This window comes from Gorilla gorilla, chromosome 10, assembly GCF_029281585.2.
Source record: "Gorilla gorilla gorilla isolate KB3781 chromosome 10, NHGRI_mGorGor1-v2.1_pri, whole genome shotgun sequence".
NCBI classification, from domain to species: Eukaryota; Metazoa; Chordata; class Mammalia; order Primates; family Hominidae; genus Gorilla; species Gorilla gorilla.
In genome coordinates, this window is record NC_073234.2 from 17,060,798 (window position 1) to 17,087,161 (window position 26,364).

Below are 26,364 nucleotides of genomic sequence, written 5' to 3' on the forward strand. Positions count from 1 at the left end.
AGCCACTGCGCCCAGCCTCAGGTTTATTTTTTCAATTACTATGGGATGTCAGAGAGGGAAAAACAAGCCATTAGGTGGTTGCAGTCAGCAGCAGGTGGATCGTGAAGACCTCAGCATGCCATTGCAATCTGTAGAGGATGGACAGGTGGAGAGGGAGGTACACGGGGCAGAGTACTGGAAACAGGACAGCCAGTTCAGAGCTTGCTACTTTGTCCTGGAGAGTGATGCTGAGGGGCTGAAGGGGTGCAGTGATAGAAGACTTTATAAGTGACAATATGTTTATTATCAAGAAGCTCTGGTTCTTATAGGAAATGTCCCAAATGGTTTCCAGTCTCTCTTGGTTGAGAAAATAGAGAACACCATCTGAATGCCCAGTTATAATTCAGAAAGTTAACTTGCCCGTAGGAACTACTCAGGGAAAAGCAATGAAATAAAGCCTGAAAGTTCTATAACTGCTCCAGGGGAGAACCACGAGCTGTGATGCACTGAAGCCGACTGAGAACTTAGCTGCTGGTCATCTTTACAGATCAAGTCACCTCTCAGGATTTTGAATTTTTCATTCAGAAAGGCAGGGGACGGGGGCAGAGATCTCTAAAATTCCTTCCATCTTTTGTATTCTGTACTCAAAATGAGTACAGGATGCTGTTTTGATCCAATTAGTGTTTTAGACTTGTCTAACCTTGAGAACACTGGACCCAATAGAAACATTTAACCTATTCACAGATATTTAATTCAGGTTGTATCAGTATCAAGGAATTTTTAACTGAGCGTTTTCTGGAGCTGAAACTAAGTTAACTTAGTATCTTGATCAATTTATACATGTAGTTGAAAATGTTCAGATTTTTAAATTTTCTTATCTTATGGAATCATTTTAATTAGTATCAGTTCTTTTTCATATTTAAATTGCATAACGATTTTATTTATCAGTTTTTACGTAGATTTTACTAATTATCACTTCCTGTAACTGTCAGTTTTCATTTTATGCCTATTGCCAAATCCAATTTTCCATTTAGCCAATGTTTTATTTTGTGTTAATATTATTCTTGATACAAGTACTTTTCATTGTGAATGGATTTTTTAAGATAGTAATTATTATTCCTTTTTACAGTAATCTGTTGGAAAATTATAAGAATTTCCTCTTTAATATTATATTTACCCTGTTATCTGAGATTAATCTGTTATGGAAATTGGCAAACATTTTTTAATGGTCCAGATAGTAAATAGTGTATAGTTACACTTTTGGTTTTTGTTTGTTTTTGATACGGGGAGTGCAGTGCTGCAATCGCAGTTCCCTGCAGCCTCAACCTCCTGCCCAGGCTCAAGCAGTCCTCTTACCTCAGCCTCCTGAGTAACTGGGACTATTGGCATGCACCACCTTACCCTGCTGATTTTTTAAACTTTTTGTAGAGATGAGTCTCTGTGTTTTGCCCAGGCTGGTCTCGAACTCCTGAGCTCAAGCAGTCCTCCCACCTCGACCTCCCAAAGTGCTGGGATAGCATATACTTAGGCTTTGCAAACTGTGTGCTTCCTGCCAAAACAATCCACCTCTGCTGTTGTAGTGTGAAAGCAGCCATAGGCAATATGTGAATGAATGACTGTGGCTATGAACTAACAAACTTTAGACACTGAAATCTCATGTTCATGTAAAACCATTCTTAGCTGATGGGCTGTACAAAAAAGGCGGAGCTGAATTTGGTTCATGGACTGTAGTGCTGTGCTGCTTATCTGGTTCTTGTTGTGCTTCTTGTCATTTTACATGCCTTCCCTAGCCATCCACAGGCCTTGGTGAGGCCAAGCATGTGGTGGCATTAAAATGTCCTCAGGGTGAGGATGTCAGGTAGTTACCAAGGATAACTTGTCTTTACCTGTACCGTGATCTTCACAAGGATAGGCATAATTATTCCCATTTTACAGATGACAAGACAGGTTATTGGAAATAATAGTAGTTAATAATTATTGAAGAACTTTACTATGTGGCAGGCACGTAGATTATCACAACCCCATTAATACACTGTTACCAAAGCAACTTGTTCCAGGTCTCCTACCTAGAATGTAACAGACCCTGGAATCAAGCCGTACAGTGTGTCTCCAGAGCCCATGCTCTTCACCACTGTATCACTCTGTGTGTAATTCTGCTCTGTGGCACAGAACTATCAATACAGTGCAAAGATGTCATAGCACATAAGTGATACACATCTGTCTCTAGTGAGGGTAGCCTCTGGGTTAAAAAACAAAAACCAAAAAAAACTTTTTTCACCACAGTCTCTGAAACTGAATACCCAGTCATTAACATGATGTCACCAGCCAACCGCCTGTATCCTCCTGGCTGTGCGGTGTTTGAATGGCCATAGCCACGGGAGCCACATTGCCTGCCCTGGTACTAAAGGATGGACGACTGTGTCTGCATCCAGTGCAGTACTGTAAGGTGCCGTGATGCCACAGCAGCCGTCGCCAAAGAAATGTTTAGGTAGATGCAATTCTTAGTTAAGATTATAGGATGCAGAGGATCGCCTAAATCAATTTAATTCCAGGCTAATTAAAAAATTTCCTGAGGGAAGTAACTGACGTGAGAGCAGATAAGGGCAAGCATGCAGGCAAACAGCGTGCTTTCCTGGAAGGTACAAGTTGTAATTGCTCCAAGAGATGGCAGAGGTAGGAGTCCTAGTTCAGAGGAGCCTGGCTCCAGCCAATCAGACATTTCATAGCTCTATGCACGTGTATGTTTTAAATAGCGTGTTAACCTGATGCTTTATTCTGGTGTACAGAAATATATGATCATTGAGACAGAATGCGCTAATGAGGTCGGGGAGCTGAAAACCTTCACGTACATAGAATGTACAGCACTGAACTCACAGGTTGTCGGAGGCACACACACCTGCCTTAGAATGGCTTTGTAGTATTCCTTGAAATGCTGCATCTGGGAAATGATGTGTGGCTGGTTTGCTAGCTGGAGGCTGGTTTGTTAATTGGAAGTGTATCTGACCAATGGCATGAGATCTTATTGCTTCAACGAACAAGATGGCAGAGACTTTACTCCCTTTGAATGGTCCAACAAAGGCTATTTCCTGTCAGCAGTAGCATCTCATGCAAGAAGATTACAGTTGCTGAAGCCCACAAGGCAACTGAGTATGGAGAATTCCTCAAAATTGTATGTTGTGTATATTTGGGCAGACTGGTTAAAGCATGAAGAGAGCTATTGCTACTGTTAAAGTATGTGTCTGTGCTATCAAAAGTATACTCCCTGAGGCTGAGGCTGCAGTGAGCTGTGATCACACCACTGCACTCCAGCCTAGGCGACAGAGTGAGACCCTGTCTCAAAAAAAAAAAAAAAAGGCGGGGGGGGGGGGGGTACTCCCTGGTAGGAGAACCAGGGAAAAGCAGCTACAAACAAGAGCAGATTAACATGGTGCAGAAAAGGCATGTTCTGCTTCCTCTTGTCCCTTTTCTTTGCTTGATTTCTAGAGTTAGATTTTATCATTTCACTCTTTAATCTGTTTCCTATTTTCTAAACACCCATAATATATTAGATTCTCTGACTATATCAAAAACGTGATCTCCATCCTCTGGATTTCCTCACTAAAACTGGACGTGGCTTCCTTCGTGCAGTAGCTTTTTTGTGAGTACTAAAAGGTGGCACTGGTATGAGAGCCTGGGAGATTAAAAAATAGATATATGAAGATTCTATATAAGCTTAACTTTTTCCTTTTTCTTTTTTACTGTCAGTCACTTTACAGCTAAACTAGGAGCCTACTTACTCTTTATTGACTCATGTAGTTACCTGTGCTTCAGTCTAGATGTGTACACCATGTACCCCTTGGAACTTCCTTCTGTGGCCGCTTGCTGGCGCTCTGCTGTTCCCCCATGAGTATCAGTCTGTTCTGTCAAATGCTAGGGTTTGTTCTTTCCGCCCATTCCATTTCCCGCTTCCCAGTGGGGCTGCCCCCCTTTGCCACTACCCTTCAGAATTGATCTCCAGTCCCAGCTTAATGGGATCCTGTGTTTGGAGCAGAGGGAAACAGAGCACGTGGGTCCTTCTTCCAGAGATGGGTGTTACATACGCCCAAAGGGTCGTCTGACTGGAGATCCTTAGGCTAGTCATGGTCCAGGTTGTTTAATCTTGAAACATCAGCCACCATTTGTAGTATCTCTGGTGTTTACCATGCTGAGCCTCTTTCGTCATAGTCAATTGTATATCTTCAAATAATAAAGCTTTGCTTAAGCGTCCACAACTATGAATATTGAAGTGGTGATGACCGTCAGAGTTTGTGTTGTGGTACACGGTTTAACGTTTCGAGAGAGAGAGAATAATTCAGTGACTGCATGGGAGGTTTTATTCTCAAATAAAGGAAGTTGGTAGAGAAAGCCGTCTTCCTCATGTTTGTTTTTCCCAAATCTTTTTTTCCACCCAAAGTCTGGATTACTCCCAAGGTGAAAGGGTTGATGTCTGGAAATTGTTAATCCATGGGATCTATTCATGGTATATAAAATTTTCAGAAAGAATTTGCCTTTTAAATATGATTTCCTGATTGACTATAGCGAACATAAATCCAGGAAGTACAACTCTGTCAGAGCAGCCAAGATCCTTATTAGCTTCTCAGATGTATGAGATTTTTTAGTGCGTGTGTGGAGTGGAAGTAAAGATTCTTCCCGTGGGCAGGTCAGAAGGAGAGAGGGGAGGTAGGAGAAGAAAGGAAGAGAATAATAGTACGTAGAAACAAACCAAAGCTGCTAGGGTCGGGGACGCAGGTATATACCCCTGGCTTTCCTGGAATTAGCTGCTGTCCCCCTGAAAAACCAGCTTTATTTTAGTTTATAGTACTGAGAGGAGGAAGCTTAGGGAGGCACCCTTTTAGTGCCTTCTGTCCTGGTACTGTTTTCATTCTTGAAGTGCTCTTTTATGATATACAGAAACATTTCTTCATCCTCTTGGTGATACAAAGTTGTTGTGCCACTATTTTCAGAGAAAACTAAGCTGTACTAAGCTGGAAATATTGGCTGAGGGCCATTTTGCTCAGATCTCTCCTCCCATCTGGGCTTCGTGCCCCCGTGCGTTCTTAAACACCAAATCACAACCATTTCTCACCTGCTACAGTGAGAAACAGTTTTCTGGCTGTTTCCGATGTTAGCATTAAAGATCAGATTTCTGTATGTGACTTGCCTTTCTCCAATGGAAAGGTGCCCGTTTCTGATATTTACACACAGCTACAGATATATTTATAGTTTCTCTTGGATTTCGGGTGATAGCTAACTCTTCTTCCCTGCCACCTGTGCCCTCTTAGGCCATGTTCTTATTAAGCACTCTAATGAGGAGCTACGTCTACCACAGGCTCTAGACACATGATGAGACCCTCAGTGGCTATAGCCTATCTGTGAGCACTCAGCAGTAGACTTATATCTGCATAGTCTGTTGTGTTTGGTTTGACACTAGAGTTCAAATAATAAGGTGACTAACTGCAAACTGCCTCTGCCTACTCCCCCAGCCCTCCCAAGTACAGACAGACAGATACACACACACACACCACACATGCACACACACACACACACACAGATGCACACGCACGCCCTCTTATCCTGACCTTGAAATAGCTACCACTCACAGAAGAGTCTCCTCCAGAGACTGGCCTGTCTTTGGGAGCCTTTGTACAGATAAGCTATCAAATCTCATAGTGACTAGACAATCATACTTGGCTCTTTTTTGTGGTCCTACGGACTGAGAAGGGGCTGGTAAATGTGTTCCTCTTCAGTTCAGTTCACATCTTTGATATGTTGTTCCTTGTTTATTGAGATGCTATCAAGTTCAGGAGGTCCCTTTTGTTGACCCTGGGTAACTCCGCTTGCCTTTCCCCTCCACTCCCAATGCCATAGGAGAGAAAGGAGAAGATAAAATGTGATTACGAGGTTATTACACTCTTTTGCCCCCTAGGCAACAAGCGTATTGTTGGTTTTCAGATCCGTCCAGCAGACATGTGATAATGCCAAAAGGTGGTGTTGTGCTTGACTGCAGCAGTTACAGCACGTGAGGCGCCAGGCCTCAGAGGGTCAGAATAGAGTGCGAGTTATCAATTTCAGTGTTTATGTGTTCACACGGGCATGCAGGGAGTTAAAAGCCACCATTTTTCCCTGTGACCAACTGCCCGCCTAGCTTTTCCTTTGAAATCCAGCGTCAGTCCTTGTGGGGCTGGCCTGCTCAAAAAGTATGACTGTCTCTTCTCCCTCTTTTGCCTCATGTTTCTTCCACATGCCTAGATTTTTGCCCCTAATGTCTCATTCATAAATCTGTAGCCCTGGAACTGTACTGTACAGTAGGGAAGCCATTCAGATATATATATATATGCACTTATACTTAACTCTTCCATTTTTCACTAAAACACAATGAGTGATTTGTGTGGGGAGCCAAGCCTCAAGCCAAGAACTGAATTCAAAGCGTTTTCTCATCTTTGTTAACTCTTAACAGCAAGAAAGAATTTTGGAACACATTTCTGCTCCTGGAATTTCTGAGTGCAGCAGTAAGTGGCTTTCTGAGTGGCTTTCTTGACTTCTTGATTCTGGTTATCTCATCGACTTTCAGCAGCCGTCCTTTCAGGGCGCATACTGTATGTACCCTTGATTGGCTGGCTTGTAATAATAGCTTCTGTGCCTCCTAGTAGCATTCTCTTCACTTTTCACCCCATTTCTATGTGCTGTCCTCATCTGTATATACATGTTCGCCCACCTGGTGGTGAATGACCTGGTTTTAATGTATCTTACAAATTTCCGAGTACTAAAGCAAGTATAGAGATGCCTACAGTCTTGACATCCTTTGTAGCACATGAAGAGATACATAGATATGCTCAGCCAGAGATGTCCTTCCCTCACTAGTAGGCAAGCCCCTAACAGTCTGTTCCCTATGCACGTCCCTTAGATTTCTTTTGAGTAGCATTTTTTATAATGCATAAGGTAAAAGAGATGTTAACTGAATGAAGATTGAATAGGCAGAATGCAGTTAGCAGCTCTATAGTTGAGATTTCCAGATTTATTTTATTCTGAACGCTGTTCCATATCTCCTTACAGCTTTGAGGACATAATGTTTTCTCTTCATACCTGAATCCAGAAATAAAGGATGTTTTGTTTTGTTTTGTTTTGTTTTGTTTGCTAGAGTGGTAATGCATCCTTAAAGAAAAACTGGCAACAGATTTGTGAGCTGTAAAACTAAGAAGAAATGATCATTTGTTATTTTCAAAAATGATTATCATGTTTCTTTGCATTTCAAAACCTATAGTCTTTTGTGGTTTTCATAGGCACATTTACACTTTGACAGACCATAAAACCCTTTCAATCTGAAACCTTTGGAGAGAGTTTCTACTTTTAGAACCAGATATTTCTATTAGTAGTGAGATTTCTGATTAACGTTTATTCATCTCAGTGACCTAGTGGTCCCTGGACCTGAACTCCTAGTGGTAACTGAATTATATGATTTTGTGAACTCCATTCTTTCACAAAATAGCTGTGTTGAAATAAGAACATAACACATTGCTCCAAACCTTTGTGACGAGGCTTGACACACTATCCCTCATTTTCCTGACCCTGAAGTACATTATTGACTAAGAAGATATCTTAGTTATTGAGGGTAAAGACTTTGAGGCAGAATTAATGAATTTTATTTTCTTGCATCTTTTACTTTTCAGAGTTTAGCTCTCCACTGGGGCCTCTGGACAAGAATGCCATTCTAAGATGATAATATTTGTGGAAAGTTAATCTGTTATTCTGGGATTTTCTTAATGTAGTCTATGTTGAGAGACAGCAGTACAATGACAGTCCAATAAGAAATCAGAACTACCACTAACATTTATGCAGTTAATATATGGACAGTTGAACCTGCCTCTGAAGACTTCAGCAGGTAAAAAGAACAAAAAGATTTTGTAGCCACCTCAGGGCTCTGAGCTAGCCACAGAAGAATCATAGTAGATATAAAAATAATTTTGCAGGAAGACAATAAGTGATCAATAAATGTTAGCTTTAAAAAAATGGCATCTTTCGGGCTGGGTGCAGTGGCTCAAGCCTGTTATCCTAGCACTTTGGGAAGCTGAGGCAGGAGGATCACATGAGCCCAGGAGTTAAAGACCAGCCTAGGCAATATTGTGAGACCCTTTCTCTACAATAAATTTAAAAAATTAGCCAGGTATGGTGGTGCATGCCTATAGTCCCAGCTACTCTGGGGGCTAAGGTAGGAGAATCGCTGAGCCCAGTTGGCTGAGGCTTCAGTGAGCTGTGATTGCACCACTGCACTCCAGTCTGGGTGACAAAGCGAGACCTTGTCTCAATTTAAAAATATATATATATATTATAAAAAATGACATCTTTCAACGGACAAAAGATTAGTACCCCATGAGAAAATACCTTAAGCCCCAAATAATATTCAGTACCTATTCATCTAGGCTTTATGAGGAGGCTGTGTTATGCCTCTCGGAATGGTTCTTAGAGCAGCTATCTGGCACAGAGGCAGTAGAGTAGGAAGAGAAGAGCCTACTGGACAGATGCTTCACTCTGCACATTTCTTCCAGGTATTGAAGTCACATGGCCCAAGAAAGTGTGTTTGGATCTCACAGATGAGTGAGTTGCAGAAGTGGAATGCTGTAGAATCTTCTGTTACTATTTGTATCGAATGATACAGGAACAACTTACCTGTCTTCCTAAAGACCATCAGTTATCCAACCTCACTGAAGTGGAAACTAGGTTAAAATAAACACCTTTGGAAGATTACTGGTCTTGTCACTATGCCATGAAATGCTGGCCTCTGAAACCTGTTTGAGAATCTAATACATAAACAAATAAATTCTTGCAAGAAGAAACAAAGCTCTTAGTACTTAACCAAAAATGTCTCATCCCTTTTTATAATTTAAATTTCCTCAACAGTTTTGTAAATGTAGCATTGGGGCCATAATGACGTTTTGGCATCATATTTGGTACAAGCAAATATCATGACGAGTTCATTTTTTAACTTCTTTTTTCCTAGTGCAGAAAAGTATATTTAACTACAGTTCATTACAGCTGTACAACCAATTTGGCCTGACCACATATCTGATGATTTTTAGTAGGACCCCTTGCCAATGTATTGAGGTCGTATGTGGAAAAAGGTTATAACTTACGGGTCCTGTAAGGCATTCTCTTTCTACTTGGCAAATGTCCCTCTTCCCTCTTGAGATTAGGCAGTGGCAGTTCTACCTTGTGGGAAACACAGTTTCTTTTCTAAGTGGACTGCTCAAATTAGATAGGGAGAAAAGGGAAGAGATAAGGGCATTTCCCACATGATTGACATGGTTCGTGTGTTCCGAGAGGCTTCTGTAGTTTTTTTACGGATAGATTTGGGGACTGTACTAGTTGGGCAGTTTCATATGCTTTCACAATGATACATATTTTGGGAGTATTTGTGGTATTTTGATATCTCTATACAATGTAAATGATCAAATCAGAGTAATCCATCACCTCAAACATTTATCTTTTCTTTGTAAAATTAGTTTTTATCCTGGATAAACGATTTAGAATTTCATTCTTTTTTAAGTTTCCTTTCTTTCTCTTTTTTTTTTTTTTTTTTTCTTGAGACAGAGTCTTGCTCTGTCGCCCACGCTGGAGTGCAGTGGTGCGATCGCAGCTCACTGCAAGCTCCACCTCCTGGATTCACGCCATTCTCCTGCCTTAGCCTCCTAAGTAGCTGGGACTACAGGCGCCTGCCACCACGCCTGGCTAATTTTTTTTGTATTTTTAGTAGAGATGGGGTTTCACCATGTTAGCCAGGATGGTCTTGATCTCCTGACCTTGTGGTCCGCCCTCCTTGGCCTCCCAAAGTGCTGTGATTACAGGTGTGAGCCACTGCGCCCGGCCTTTTTTTTTTTTTAATAGAGACAGAGTCTTGCCATGTTTCTCAGGCTGGTCTCAAACTCCTGGCCTTAAGCAATCCCCCTGCCTCAGCCTTATTTTTTTTTTTTTTGTGATGGAGTCTCACTCTGCCACCCAGGCTGGAGTGCAGTGGTGTGATCTCAGCTCACTGCAACCTCCGCCTCCCAGGTTCAAGCAATTCTTAATGCCTCAGCCTGCTGAGTAGCTGAGACTACAGGTGCGCACCACATCCAGCTACTTTTCATATTTTTAGTAGAGACAAGGTTTCACTGTGTTGGCCAGACTGCTCTCGAACTCCTGACCCCAAGTGATCCACCCACCTCGCCCTCCCAAAGTGCTGGAATTACAGGCATGAGCCACCACACCTGACCTCAGCCTTATTTTTTAAGTTTTTGATTGGACTCTGAAATTTTTCAGAATACCAGATGCCATCATGTTTATTTAATCAATTAACCATCAGCATAAAATGCATTTAAATCGGTTTGAAATTTTTTTTTTTTTTTTTTTGAGACAGATCTCGCTGCAACGCCCAGCCTGGAGTGCAACGGTGCGATCTTGGCTCACTGCAACCTCGCCTTTTCAGGTTCAAGCGATTCTCCTGCCCCAGCCTCCCAAGTAGCTGGGATTACAGGCATGCGCCACCATGCCTGGCTGATTTTTGTATTTTTTTAGTAGAGATGGGGGTTTCACCATATTGGCCAGCTGGTCTCGAACTCCTGACCTCAAGTGATCTACCCGCCTCAGCCTCACAAAGTGCTGGGATTACAGGTGTGAGCCACCGTGCCCGGCTGAAATGTATTGTTTATTAAGAATAAGGATCTAAAAAGTCAGCGTCCGCAGTCATAGTAGTTGTAGGAGTGAGCTAATAATATCTTTTTAAATTCCGTTTTACTATAAGGAATTTGACCTTCTCAATATGACCATTTATCACATTGTCCCCTTTCTTCGTGGTCATACTTTTTTCTGCCAGTTTTGTCAGTCAAAAGTAATTACCTAAGATAAGCAGCTCTTTCAGCCTTTGCAGCCCAGATGTGGCATTTGTGATGGCAGCTCTATACCCACAAACATGCGTGTGTGCACCAAAAGAATGGGAATAAATTGCACAAATCCAGTGAAAATCCCAAAGGTGATTTTTTTAAATCAATGTATTCGTGAAAGAAGATAGAGAAAACCAAGCTTTTAAAAAATGAGGAATGAGATAGGGATATGTTACTTGGCATCATGGGGATGTAGTAATAGAACCGTGATGAGACGGTTTCGTCATTGGCGCACAGAGTGTGCTTGCATTTAAAGTAATTTTACCTTTGAAGACTGCGCTTGGAATCCTTTGTAAATTTTCCACAATGAGTATACTTTTTGTTGTTGTTGTTGTTTTGAGACAGAGTCTCACTCTGTCGCCCAGGCTGGAGTGCAGTGGTGTGATGTCTGCTCACTGCAGCCTCTGCTTCCCAGGTTCAAGCGATTCTCCGGCCTCAGCCTCCCACGTAGCTGGGATTACAGGCGCACGCCACCACGCCCGCCTAATTTTTGTATTTTTAGTAGAGACAAGGTTTCAGCATGTTGGCCAGGCTGCTCTCGAAATCCTGACCTCAAGTCATCTGCCCACCTTGGCCTCCCAAAGTGCTGAGTTTACAGGCATGATCCACCATGCCCGACCACAAGTATACATGTATGCCCAGAAATAAAATACAATATTTTTGAAAAGTTGGTATTGTTTGCAAAAAACTATCCAGCTCCCCCACTCTAAATTCTCTACTTAATTGAAACACTGTCTTCCTTCTGTGACTGGCTGTGTTGACATTCCTGTCATAGGTAGGAAATTCCAGCCCAGAACTGGTACCGTAAACCTGCTGATTAGGAGTCTCTTACAGAGCCCAGCAGCCTTCCACAGCAGCACTTTGGTGTTTATCGTTTATCCTTAGAGAGAGAGAGAGAATTTTAAAAACAAAAGTAATGCTAAATTGATTAATTTTCTCTGGTTTGTCTAGCCAGGCTCCAGCTTCTGTGTAATATACTGTATAGGCCTAAACTGAACTCTGATCTTTTTAGTAAGCTGAAGATTGTTTTAGCCACTAAGCCCTTGCTCTTTATTCTCCTTTAATTATTTCCTGGAAATAGTATTAGAAACAAAGGAAATGTGCTATATGTATTATGCAGCCATGAAAAACATAGTTTCAGTCATATATAATGTAGTGAACAGTACTCACAATATAATGTTAAGTAGATAATGTATCAAGCCAAATGTGAGGTATGATACTGTTAGAAGCTGTTTTATATAAATCTATTAAAAGATTTGGCAGGAAAATTTCCAAAATGTTACAAATGATTCTTTTTTATTTTTTTTTTATTTTTTTGAGACAGAGTCTCGCTCTGTCGCTCAGGCTGGAGTGCAGTGGTGTGATCTCGGCTCACTGCAAGCTCCACCTCCTGGGTTCACACCATTCTCCTGCCTCTGCCTCCCGAGTAGCTGGTACTACAGGCACCCGCCCAGTTAATTTGTTGTATTTTTAGTGGAAACGGGGTTTCACCATGTTAGCCAGGATGGTCTCGATCTCCTGATCTCATGATCTGCCCTCCTCGGCCTCCCAAAGTGCTGGTATTACAGGCATGAGCCACCACGCCCGGCCAAATGATTACTACTTGATGGAAGTGTATGCAAAAGTCCTATTTCCTTTATATTTTTCTTTTTTCCCCAATTTTTTGGAGTAATATTTCTTAAAAAACTCTTGTTTAAAAAGAAATAAAGGAAGGTGGCAGGAGCAGTCCTCTGAGGGGGTCCAAGGAGGAATCAGTGTTACTGTGGAAAGTAATACCAGGCCTTGCTTCTGTTGACTTGAAGATTATTGAGCTCCCAATTCATTAGTTAGGCCAGAGGTGTCCTGTTCATGAAAGTTGCCAGGCCGGTGACATGCAACAGGTGCAGACCTGCTGTGTGAGCCCTGGGAACACACTGAGAACTGCCAGCGTTTTGGCGGTGCTTCGCAGTGCTCACAGCTGCTGTGTGTCAAGCAGGGGCTGCTCTAATGCTTCAGTGTTCTGTGATGTGAGGTCTGGCCCCACTCTCTTCCTCAGCACTCCAGGCTTTGACCAGCTACCAAATACCTGGCCAGACTATTGTCACGAGAGCTGCCAAATGAAATCCTGGGGCAGGAGTCATCAGTCATTTAGTGTGCTTCCAGAAGGAATCAAAGGAGTAGCTGTTCAAGCAGGGGAAAGGAATGAGAAAAGAAAAAACGTAGAGCAAGTCTGTTACTTAAGAAAAACACAGAACCAATGTTACAACTAAGAATTTCAGAGTGCTTGGCTGTGAGTCAGGTGTTTGGTGTTATATAGGGATTTATCAGTCACTGGTTCAGAAGAATATCGGATAACTTCTGTGAAATAAATGAGAGGAGCATAAGCCAGGATGAGACAGAATTCATAATGAGTTCCCTCATCACATCTCTTGGCCAAGAAAAACATGCACTTTCTCCAGAGGCAGAATTTTTCTTCCATTCCAGGAGGTGGAGGAACACTTGAAGTATATGTAGTCCAGGCTTTCAGATGAGCAGTTTCACTAGCAGTTTTTTGTAATCTACTCATAAATAAGTGAAAAGAGAAATCGTGAGGTAACTGGAGTCTTTCTGTATCAGGAATAGCATCTCTGTAAAAACAAGTTAGTCCTGTGCTTAATCCCTGCCTCAATACAGAGCTATCCGTCTGGTGTGGATATATTAAGCCAGCATTCTCTTCCTGTCTCCCAGAAGGGCGGCTGGGTGTGACAGCGTAAATGTGTGACAGTATGTGAAAATGTTTCTGTAATCCTGAAGATTTCAGTAGTGATTAGAAGAGCTTTAGTCTTTGGTCAATTTTCTTTGACTTGGAAAGCATAAAGAATATTTGAACCTCTCATTTCAGACTGACCTTGACTTTCCTCATTTTATTTTATTTTATTTTATTTTTGCCTTAGATCATCCAGCCCCTCTTAGAACTTGACCAAAATAGAAGTAAATTAAAGTTGTACATTGGACACCTGACAGCCCTCTGCCATGACCGAGACCCCCTGATCCTCCGTGGACTCACTCCACCAGCTTCCTATAACTTGGACGATGACCAGGCGGCTTGGGAGAATGAGCTGCAGAAGATGACCCGGGGGCAGGTGAGCCTCTCACTCAAACTTTGAAAAGAGCCTGTGAAAATCCAGTTGCTGTGTAGGTTGATGCAGTGGGGGCTACCTTGGGGAATCCAGTTGCCGTGTAGGTTGATGCAGTGGGGGCTACCTTGGGGAATCCAGTTGCCGTGTAGGTTGATGCAGTTGGGGCTACCTTGGGGAATCCAGTTGCCACGTAGGTTGATGCAGTGGGGGCTACCTTGGGGAATCCAGTTGCCGCGTAGATTGATGCAGTGGGGGCTACCTTGGGGAATCCAGTTGCCGCGTAGGTTGATGCAGTGGGGGCTACCTTGGGGAATCCAGTTGCCGCGTAGGTTGATGCAGTGGGGGCTACCTTGGGGAATCCAGTTGCCGTGTAGATTGATGCAGTGGGGGCTGCCTTGGGGAATCCAGTTGCCGCGTAGGTTGATGCAGTGGGGGCGGCCTTGGGGAATCCAGTTGCCGCGTAGGTTGATGCAGTGGGGGCTGCCTTGGGGAATCCAGTTGCCGCGTAGGTTGATGCAGTGGGGGATGCCTTGGGGAATCCAGTTGCCGCGTAGGTTGATGCAGTGGGGGATGCCTTGGGGAATCCAGTTGCCGCGTAGGTTGATGCAGTGGGGGATGCCTTGGGGAATCCAGTTGCCGCGTAGGTTGATGCAGTGGGGGATGCCTTGGGGAATCCAGTTGCCGCGTAGGTTGATGCAGTGGGGGATGCCTTGGGGAATCCAGTTGCCGCGTAGGTTGATGCAGTGGGGGATGCCTTGGGGAATCCAGTTGCCACGTAGGTTGATGCAGTGGGGGCTACCTTGGGGAATCCAGTTGCCGCGTAGGTTGATGCAGTGGGGGCTACCTTGGGGAGTCCAGTTGCCGCGTAGGTTGATGCAGTGGGGGCTGCCTTGGGGAATCCAGTTGCCGCGTAGGTTGATGCAGTGGGGGCTACCTTGGGGAATCCCGTTGCTGTGTAGGTTCATGCAGTGGGAGCTACCTTGGGGAATTCCATGTTTAGATTCAAGATTTGGGGGTGGGGAGGGGTTTCCAGATATCATTTTTAAACTGATTTTTAATTGATTTTTTACTGTTTTATTTTTTAATTCACCAATTAAAAATGTATGTTTCTCATGTACAACATGTAATTTTGAAATATGTGTACATTGTGGAATGGCTAAATAGAGCTAACTGACATATGCATTCCCTCACATACTTTCCATTTTTGTGTGTGTGTGGTGAAAACACTTTAAAATCTACTCTCAGCAATACATTGTTATAAAGTATAGTCAGCATGTCGTACAGTAGATTTTTTTTTTTTTTTTTTGAGATGAAGTCTTACTCTGTTGCCCAGGCTGGAGTGCAATGGTACGATCTCAGCTCACTGCAACTTCCACCTCCCGGGTTCAAGCCATTCTCCTGCCTCAGCCTTCCGGGTAGCTGGGACTACAGGCGCGTGCTAACACGCCTGGCTAGTTTTTTGTATTTTCAGTAGAGATGGGGTTTCACCAAGCTGGCGAGGCTGGTCTCGAACTCCTGACCTCAAGTGATGCGCCCACCTCGGCCTCCCAAGGTGGTGGGATTACAGGTGTGATTCACCGCGCCTGGCCAATTGTACACTAGATCTCTTGAACTTAATCCTCCTGTCTAATTGATATTTTGTAACCTTTCAGCAACATCTTTCCAGCTCCTGGTAACCACCATTTTCCTCTTAGATTCAAGTTTCTTGGCAATGAATAGTCTTGAACAGATATTTGGAATTACCTTTTGAAGGAAGTACGATTCTTGGCTCAGTGTAACTTACTCAAGTATCTGAAAGGGCTGATTTATAAGGGAGCAGGCTAAGGACGATCTGTTAACATTGCCATAGGTTATTCCGTGAAGCGGCAGCCACTGAAGGAAAGTCTGAGTAGTTGAGGTTAATCCCATGTCTTAGACCATTCAGGTAGCTACAACAAAGTAACACAGACAGGGTGGCTTATTAACAGCAGACATTTATTGCTTTCAGTTCTGGAGGCCGGAAGTCCCAGATCAGGGCCCCAGCATGGTTGGTTTCTGGTTCCTTGTGTCCTGTCACATGCTGCTGACCTCATGACCTAATCACCTCCCAAAGGCCCACCTCCTAATACCATCACGTTGGGGGCTGGGATTTCACCATATGAATCGAGGGGAGGAGGGTAAACATTCCATCTATAGTACTCCCTAGACGACATTTTCTGTTTGCTGTCACTTGTAAAAATCCAGTGATTCTCTTTTTTACATGTTGTGATTTTTAATGCAGTAAAAGACAGGGTAAGGCTAGCCTGGAGACAACAAATCAGGAATAAAAGAAACAGAAGACAGGATGAGAACAGGCATACAGTACAGACATGGAAAGTGAAGGAAAGAAAAAGTGAATAAACATTGAGACATAGAAACAGAAAAAGAGAAAAATAGGTCAGTTTTTGAAATATTAACTTAAAGCTCCTTTTGCTCCTAGTTTACTGATAGAAGTCAGTGATATTCCTTACCTCATATAAATTCAATCATACCAACAGAAGGCTAAAGAAAGGCACAGGTGGTGTAAACTTACTAAAACTCTTCATCAGAACTTTGAAGCTACTTACTATTTCTAGCTAAATACTTTCTTAAATATTGTTTGTTTACTCGTGTGTGAAGGTAAATTGTATTTAATACAGAACTTCCTGTGGCGTGATATTAAACATGACAGTGAAAACCCACAAGTCAAGAAATGCAAACTGGTGAGCCTTAGAGCTGTACTTACTTTCCCATGATGTGGATATTGCCTAATAGTACACAGACATATTTCACAGCCTAACTAGTTATCCATCATTTGTTTGATGTGTAAAGATAAGGCCTACTTCTCAAATTTAGCATGTTGCCATAGGAATTTTAATTTCTTTCTTTCTTGAAAGAGGAAAAAAATTTAAAGAACAGTATTAAATTCAGCGAGGTGCTGTGGCTCACACCTGTAGTCCCAGCTATTCAGGAGGCTGAGGCAGGAGGATTGCTTGAGCCCAGGAGTTCAGGGTTACAGTGAGCCATGATTGTGCCACCGTGCTCCAGCCTGGGTGGTGACAAAGTGAGACCCTGTCTCTAAAACGAAAAAAAAAAGAAAAAAAAGGACAGTATTAAATTCAATTCCTAATAGCTCTTTTTGATATTGATAACCATATAGTAAAATGTAATGGAAATAAATACATACACAACTACAGTGCAACCAAAAGCTCATTGGAAACAAGGCACATGGCTATTCATTTTAGAGACTTTTGCTTCAGAATTTTGCAGAAAAACGATGCTTCTTAAAAGCAGTGCTACTGGGCACAGTGGCTCCCACCTGTAATCCCGGCATTTTGGGAGGCTGAGGTGGGTGAATCCCTTGAGCCCAGGAGTTCAAAACCAGCCTGGGCAACATAGCGAGACCTCGTCTTTAAAAATAATTAAAATTATCCAGACATGGTGTCACGCACCTGTAGTCCCAGCTGCTCAGGTAGTTAAGGTGGGAGGATGGCTTGAGCCCGGGCAGTCGTGGCTGCAATGAGCTGAGATCGTGCCACTGTACTCCAGCCTGGGTGGCAGAGCGAGACCCCGTCTCAAAAACAAACAAACAACAACAACAACAACAACAAAAACCCAGTGCTTATTAATGTATTAAAGTTTAACTGGCATTAAATTATTCCTTTGTAAAACAGTTTGTCGTCTTTGTTTTGGTTTTGTTTTTGTTTTTGTTTTTGTTTTTGTTTTTGTTTTGGAGACAGAGTCTCGCTCTGTCACCCAGGCTGGAGTGCAGTGGCACGATCTCAGCTCACCTCCACCTCCACCTCTCAGGTTCAAGCAATTCTCGTGCCTCAGCCTCCTGAATAGCTGGAACTACAGGCGCACGTCACCGTGCGCAGCTGATTTTTTGTATTTTAGTAGAAATGGGGTTTCACCATGTTGCCCAGTCTGGTCTCGAACTCCTGAGCTCAGGCAGACCCCCTGCCTTGGCCTCCCAAAGTGCTAGGATTACAGGAATGAGTGACCATGCCTGCCCAGCTTGTCTTTGAAATGGAAAAGATATTTTTGCTCAGTCCTGTATTTTCAGTATGCCTAGACGGACTTAACTCAATCTTACTAAGGGGAAAAAAAAATCTTCAGAGTGATACCAAGATAGAAAATTTCAAAAACTAAGGATTTTTCAGCAAGTTTTGAGTGAATGAAACCTGATTAATAGACTTCCCATTGCAGATTGTGTTACAGTCAAGCTACTGCACTCATCAAAACAATTGTGCTCACACACATGACTTCTGTTAATATTGTCATGTTTCCCTTTAATTGAGAATGTACTTCAGTTACTGAAGTTACCGTTTGAGATGTGTGAAATTGTATTCTCCCCAGTAGTCCCTGCGAAACCAGAGACCTGGGTCATCTACAGAGGAATACAGTAACTAACCACCCCTACTATAAGCTTCTTCATAGCTTCTGAAGGTTGGTGGAGAAACCAACCCGTTTCGTGCTTCCTTACCCCAAGTAAGAATTTAAGGAAGTAATGTAGGCTGTCTAACAATACAAAATGACTTGCCTGTGAAAGTATTGTGATCAGAGTTTGACTTCAGCTTTAACGGCCAAGAAACAGAAGATGTGAGTCACTGCCAAATATGCATATAGGTTTATTTTGTGTGCGTGTTTTGTTTATAGTTTTGCAGTTTTGTTTTTGTGATGCAGAGCCTTCTGCTCCTGACATTTGCATTTTTCACCTCATATCTCCAATGCATTTCACTGCCACCATGCTGCCACCAACACCACCGCCATGAGGACAGGACAAGAACTTTGTCTGTCTTTTTCAATGCTAGGGCAGTGCAGAAGGGAAATGTAGGGTCAGAGCCCCTACACAGTCCCCACTGGGGCACTGCCTAGTGGAGGTCTGAGAAGAAGGCCACCGTCCTCCAGACCCCAGAACAGTAGATCCACCACTGGTTTGCACCATGCACCGGGAAAAGCTGTAGGCACTCAGTGTCAGCCCATGAAAGCAGCTGGGAGGGGCCTGTGCCCTGTAGAGCCACAGGGGCAGAGCTGCCCACGGCCCTGAGAGCCCACCTGTTGCATCAGCGTGACCTGGATGTGAGACGTGGAGTTAAAGGAGATCATTCTGGAACTTTAAGGTTTAATGACTGCCCTATTGGATTTCATACTTGCCTGGGGCCTGTAGCCTCTTCGTTTTGGCCAATTTCTCCCATTTGGAACAGGTGTATTCACCCAATGCCTGTACCCTCATTGTATCTAGGAAGTAACTAACTTGCTTTTGATTTTACAGGCTTATAGACAGAAGGGACTTGCCTCGCCTCATATGAGACTTTGGACTTGGACTTTTGGGTTAATGCTGGGGGACTGTTGGGAAGGCATGATTGTGTTTTGAAATGTGAGGACATGAGATTTGGGAGGGGCCAGGGGCGGAATGGTATGGTTTGGCTGTGTCCCCACCCAAATCTCATCTTAAATTGTAGTTCCCATCATCCCCACGTGTCATGGGAGGCACCCAGTGGGAGGTAATAGAATCATGGAGGTTGTTACCCACCATGCTGTTCTCATGATAGTGGGTGGCTTCTCATGAGATTTGATGGCTTTATAAGGGTCTTTTCCGCCTTTGCCTGGCACTTCTGTCTCCTGCCACCATGATTGCAAGTTTCCGGAGGCCTCCCCAGCCATGCAGAAGTGTGAGTCAATTAAACCTCTTTAATAATTACCCAGTCTCGGGTATTTCTTCATAGCAGCGTGAGAATGGGCTGACACACTATGTCTTTCTATTTAAGGTGGGTTTCTTGTAGAGAACATATATCAAATCAGTAATTGTCTTCTGATTAAAGTGTTTAGGATATTTGCATCTGATATAATTATTGACACAGTAAAGTTAAACCTATCATCTTTATTTGTTTCATCTATTTTTTTCCTCTGTTTTTGTTTTCTTTTAAAGTAATTTTTTTTTGTTATTTTATTTCCACTAGTGGCTTAAAGCTCAACTCCCCACCCCTTTTAAGTGATTACTCTGTGGTTTACAGTGTACAGTTTTAGCTTATCATAGTCAAATTTTGAAAATATAATATACCACTTCAGGTATAGTATCGGAATCTGCCAATAGTATACTTCTATTTCCTTTGTCTCAAACTTTATGCTATCATTGGCATACATTTTATTCCTCCATATATTATAAACCCCATAGTACATTGTTACTGTTTTTGCTTTAAATCAGTTATCTTTTTTCTATTGCTTATTGTGCTAAAACATACACAACATAAATTTTACCATCTTAAAAATTTTTACGTGTACAGTTCAGTGTTATATTCATAACGTAAACTGTCACCACCATCTATCTCTGTAGCTCTTTTCATCTTGCAGAACTGAAACTCCATACCTGTTAAACAGTAACTCCCCATTCTCCCTTGCCCCACTATTCCATCTGCCTTCTGATTTTACTCCTCTAAGGATTTCGTATAAATGGAATCATGCAGTATTTGTCGTTTTGTGACTGACGTATTTCATGTAGCAAGGTTCGTCTGTGTTGTACCTCGTTTAAGGAAATTCTGTGTCAGAATTTTGTTCCTTTTTAAGGCTACTGTTTTATATACCACATTTTCCTTATTCATTCCTCCATTGATGAACACTCGGCTGCTTCCACATTTTAGCTCTCATGAATAGTGCTGCCGTGAACACGGGTGTATAAATACCTTTTCGAGACCGTGCTTTCCGTTCTTTTGGTATAAAATCAAAAGAAGAGAAATTGCTGGACTATGAGTTAACCCTATTTCCAATTTTTTGAGGAACCACCGTACTGTTTTCCACAGCGGCTGTACCAACTGGCATTCCCACCAGCGGTACACAAGCGTTCCAGTTTCTCCATGTCCCGGCCAACACTTGTTATTTTGTAGTCTTTGGTGTGTTTTTTAAATAGTAGCCACCCTAATGGGTGTAAGGTGGCATCACCTAGTTTTGATTTGCGTTTCCCTAATGATTCATGAGGTTGAGCATCTCTTCATGTGCTTCTTGGCCATTTCTGTTTTTTCTTTGGAGAAATATCTATTCAAGTTCTCAGCCTGTTTTTAAATCAGGTTTTCTATTGTTGTTGTTGTTACTGAGTTTTAGAAGTTCTCTACATAGTTAGATAGTTATCCCTAATCAGATAGACGATTTGCAAATATTTTCTCCCGTTCTGTGGTTACCTTCTCACTGTTACTGTGGTAATAGTGTCTTTCGATGCACATGTTTTTTTATTTTCAGGAAGTCCCATTTGTCTATTTTAATCATTTATATTTTATAGAGGTTAAGATTATAAAATAAAATCTTTCTCATATGTTTACCATTTTCAAAAATCTTTGTTTTTTATCTGTGTATGTCTGAATTTCCATCTGTCATCATATTCCTTCTCTCTAAAGAACTTACTGAGGCTGAGAGCAGTGGCTCATGCCTGTAATCCCAGCACTTTTGGAGGCCAAAGCAGGAGGATTGCTTGAGGCCAGGAGTTCAAGACTAGCCTGGACAACGGTGAAACCCTTATCTCTACAAAAATTTAAATTTAAATTTAAAAAATTAGCTGGATACAATGGTGTGTGCCTGCAGTCCCACCTACTCGGGAGGCCCAGGTGGGAGAATCACTTTAGCTCGGGAGTTCAAGATTGCAGTGAGCTGTGATCACGCCACTGCACTCCAACCTGGGCTGCAGAATGAGACCCTGTTTCAGAAAATTAAAAATAAATTAAAAATAAATTTTAAAAAAGAACTTCCTCTTAAATGTCTTGTAGTACACATCTGCTGGTAATTAATTCTATGTTTTATTTGTATGAAGGAGTGTATTTTTATCAACTTCTGTTATGGCCAGAATTGTGTCCCCCCTCCTAAAATTCCTATGTTGAAGTCTTAACCCTCAGTACCTCAAAGTGTGACGACTGTATTTAGAGATAAGACCTTTAAAGAGATAATTAAGTTAAAATGAGGCCATTAGGGTGAACCCTCATCCATTGTAACTGATTTCCTTTTAAGAGACACGCCAGGGTACACACACACAGGAAAATACCACATACGGGCAAAGCAAGAAGGTGGCCATCTGTAAGCCAAGGAGAGAGAGGCCTCAGAAGAAATGAAACCTGCTAATACTTTGATGTTGGATTTCTGGCTTCCAGAACTGTGAGAAAATTAACTTCTGTTGTTTAAGCCACCCAGACTGGTATTTTGTTATGGCAGCCCTAGAAAACTGTACACCTTGTTTTTGAGATGTTCTCTGGTCACAGATTTCTTGATTGACAGGGATTTTTTTTTTCCTCTTTCATTTAATACTTTTAAGGTGTGGTTCCATTTTCTTTTGGCTTGTATAGTTTCTGTTGAGGTCTGCTATATTCACGTAGCTTTGTTTTGGGGTGAGTGGGTTGGTTGGTTGGTTGATATACCATGTTCTTTTTTCTCCGGAGGCTTTCAAAATATTCTCTTTATCTTTAGTTTTCAACCATTTGATGATAATGTACCTAGTTGTGTTTATCTGTATATCTATCTTGTTTGGAATTCTCTGAGCCCCTTCTCTGGATCTGTGTTTTGTTGTCTTACATTAATTTTGGAAAATTCTTGGCCATTATCTCTTCAGATATATCTTCTGCCCACTTCTCTCTTCTCCTTTGTAACTACCATTATGTATTTGTTAGATCATTTGATATTGTCCCATATCTCTTGGATTTCTGTTGTGTTTTGTTTTCTATATTTTCTTATTATACTTGAAGTTTTCTGTTATTAGTTCGGATAATTTATATTGATCTGTACTTCAGTTCACTTTCTTTTTGTGTGTGTGTCATAATTTTTTATTAAATGTTAAATAGTCTAAGTAAAAAGAACAGTGGAAACCAAGGTAAATAAAACTTGTCTGGAAATATACTTTCCTCTTCTTCTGTCAGGCCATTAGCATTGGGGACTGAATCAAATAACTCACTAATCGAGCTGGGTTTGGGCTTCTTTCCACTCTAGTTACCTTCATGGTGCCACAGGCCTTGAGATTTTCAGTGGTGGATTGCCACTTTCATACGTTTAATGTGAGCTCTAGGGTGCCGATGTTTCTGTTTCATGCTTCTCTCTCAGCTTTCAGCATGTCCTTCATGCCTGCACCGCAGAGGGCCTCTCTCCATGCTCTTGTTCTTCTCTAAGCAGTAGACTGTTCTTGTTACTCAGTGAAGACTCAGGGTCGGGCAGGAGTGGCTTCTTCATTTTCCTGCTCCAGTCTTGGTCTTGGTACTTCTGTCCCACCCCCAATGACAGACAACATCTCCCCTCTACTCAGCACAGGTCCAGACTGTCGGCTGATTTCCTACCCCTTCCCCAGTAGCAGCAGACTTCTAGTTTGAATCCGTTCATAATTTGGGGTCCTACTGGACTCCCTGTCTCCTTCCTGGCAACAGTTTGCTTTTGCCTAATGTCAGCACAAGAGGTAGGGTAGATTTTGTACCAATTCTCTAGCCTAGGAATAGAGGCCGTGAAGGTTGCTGCCCTACCCCCAGAAGCACACAGCTTTTCCCTTGTTCTAAAATGTTGAGCATGGAAAATTTGGCCTTATGTCTTCTCACTTCCGGGCTTTCTTGATGTCAAGCTCCCTGTCATTCTGTGTCCATGTTGTGATCGAAGAAAGCAATCTTAAACATGCATATTTTAGGAGTCACAAAAAATTATTTGCAGAGGATTCCAGAAGAAAGTTTCCTCTGTGAAAACCTTGTCTTACCATTTTTTACATTATATTATACGTAATTTCTATTTTTGTCCCCAGGCTTTTTTCTTTATTGTGTGTGATTGTATCAAATTAATTTTAATGAAATATTTCAAACATTTGGAAAAATATAGAGATTAATATAACATTACCTTTATACCCAGAATTAACAAATATTACTTTGTCCTATCTGCTTCAGATCCTTTTTAATGCGAAATATAGTATGATATTGTGATATAATAAGAAATATACATTTGGTCTCGGTCCCTAGTTCCTTATACACAGCCCCTGAAATTCTTGGAATCCCCTGAGTGATGCGTGTTTGTTTTTTTAATGCTAATAGATGACTGGTGGCTGGGAGCTCTGGATGGAGACTGGTTGCCAAGGGAACCAACCCTGTGATAGATGGTTGGGACTCTCCAGCCCACACCCCAGCCTCTAGAGAGAGGAGGGGAGCTGCAGGTTGAGTTGATTGCCCATGGCCAATGATGTAATTAATCATGCCTACTTAATGAATCTTCCGTAACACTCTAAAAGATAGTGTCCAGATGGGTTCCAGATAGCCAGCCGAACACAACAGAGGTGCTGGGGGTGCCCAGAGAGGTCACAGAAGCTCCACACCCCTCTCCACATGCCTTGCCCTATGCATCTCTTCATCTGCCGGTTCATTTGTGTTATCCTTTGAAATATCCTTTGTAATAAATGGGTAAACATGAGTAAAGTGTTTCCCCAAGTCCCATAAGCCATTCTATTAAATTAACCTAATCCGAGGAAGGGATCCTGAGAACTCCGGTTTATAGCTGGTCAGTCAGAAGCACAGGTCACAACCTGTGATTGGCGTCTGAAGCTGGAGGGTGGATATTGTGGGACTGAGCCCTTAATCTGTGAAGTCTGACACTGTCTCCAGGTAACTAGTATCAGAATTAAATTCTGGGACACCCAGTTGGTGTCTGCTGGAGAATCTGGGTCAGAAGAGTTGTGCCGACTCTGTGAGATTAGGAAAAACACTGTGTTTTTTCCTGCCTCTAATAATAATTAAAGTCTTCTTTGTATCTCTTCTCAGCTATATTTTTCTTTTTTCAACTACAGTGGCACAGCCACCGTCCTAAATTGGTGTGCATTTTTACAGTCCATATTTTTAGCTTTTTAATACATATATGTTTCCATAAACAATGTACAATACTGTTGAGTGTGATATAAATTTAAAATATATGGTCTCATACTACTTAGGCTGTCAGTTCATTATTACTTACTGAACTCAGGCCCTCTAGTCGTTTGATAATAGAAGAAAACATATTCTTGACATTTTTCAGAGAGGGTGATTCTTAGACCATTTTTTAGTGGTCTAAGCCCTAAAGAAGCCTTCTTTAAAGGAAATAGATTGAGGTAATGTCAAGGTGGAACGCTATTATGGTACGAAGTGTCTTGACCTAGCACTAAGAAAAAGGTTTTATTAAATTCAGGAGTTTTTTAAATTGATACGCAATAGAAATACATATTTTTGGAGTATGGATAATTTGATACATTCATATGCTGTGTGAAGATAAATAATAATTGGGATATCTATCATCTTAAATACTTTCCTTTCTTAATGCTAGGAACCTTGAAATTCTCTTCTAATCTTCATAAAATGTACAACAGATTAACATTAACTATAGTCACCCTACTGATCTGTGGAACACTAGGTCTTACTTCTATCTAACTATATTTTAACCCACTAATCAGCCTCTCTTGAGCATGCCCCAACCCCCTTCCTGGCCTCTCAAGTTCAGTTTTAGATTTCAGCATCTTCTCTGTTTACTTTAGGATGCTCCCGTATCTGACCACTGTTACTTAGCTTTCAGAATCGCTGATCACTGAAATTCCAGGTCCAGGGGTTCTGCACTGCGCTTAGAACTTCTCCTCATATATAAGATGCGCTGGTTGCACCGCCAAGCCCTGTCGCCGTCTGTGGGACAGGAAGCCTTGTTAGTGCCTCCGTGAATCCAGCACTGACATTAGCTCACGTAGAACTAACATCTACTCAGGGAGTTGCGTTAGTGGCTCTTAAGAAACTCCATGAAAATTGTGAGAAAACTTCAATGAGAACATTTTTGACAAGTCGCCTTTCCCTTGTATATAAATGCGAACTGTTTTTCATTTTCAAAATTTCAAACTTTTTCATAGAACTCAAGGATTTGAGTCCTGCTTCCTTTGAGAGGGGTAACAGTGAGTTTTACATAAACACTGTGTGTGATTTTAAAAGGCGGTACCGAACATGTGCTACACATTAATTCCTTAGTTTCAAAAGATGCGACGGAGTGGGAAAGTTCGATATCCACAGGTGCAGATATTGGAAAGACCACACTCACGTATGTGATCTTTCTCATAGCTGCAAGTGACTGTGTTCAGCTTTCCAATGAGGTGAGGAAACATTTATGGGCCTCCTATGGCTCTCTTATTCATTCACCACTGTGCTGTGTAACACAATTTCCCTGCAACAGTAAACTTCAACTTTGCAATTTGTCACCAGTGCAATGGCTCATGTAGTTATAAAGTGAACGTGGTGACCGATTTGGGGCGTAATATTGTTCTGCAGTCAAAGTATCCTAATTTGAAGAAATTTTATGTATCGTGATTTTACACCAACTGGCCAAAGTCAGATAGTCTGATTAAATAGATTTGGTTT

The 26,364-nt window shown here is 42.0% G+C and overlaps 1 protein-coding gene across 23 annotated transcripts in view; it reads left to right on the forward strand.

Moving 5' to 3' along the window:
* Nucleotides 1-26,364, forward strand: part of ERC1 (ELKS/RAB6-interacting/CAST family member 1) — a 519,708-nt gene that overhangs the window by 454,555 nt on the left and 38,789 nt on the right. For 18 of the 23 annotated variants that reach the window (XM_063694551.1, XM_055357508.2, XM_055357510.2 and 15 more), the window contains one exon: nucleotides 13,823-14,011. In XM_063694551.1, the coding sequence (XP_063550621.1) occupies nucleotides 13,823-14,011 (189 nt within the window). Of the gene's footprint in view, nucleotides 1-13,822; nucleotides 14,012-26,364 lie in introns of those variants that run through there. The other 5 variants (XM_055357516.2, XM_055357518.2, XM_055357519.2 and 2 more) reach the window with 1 other exon arrangement.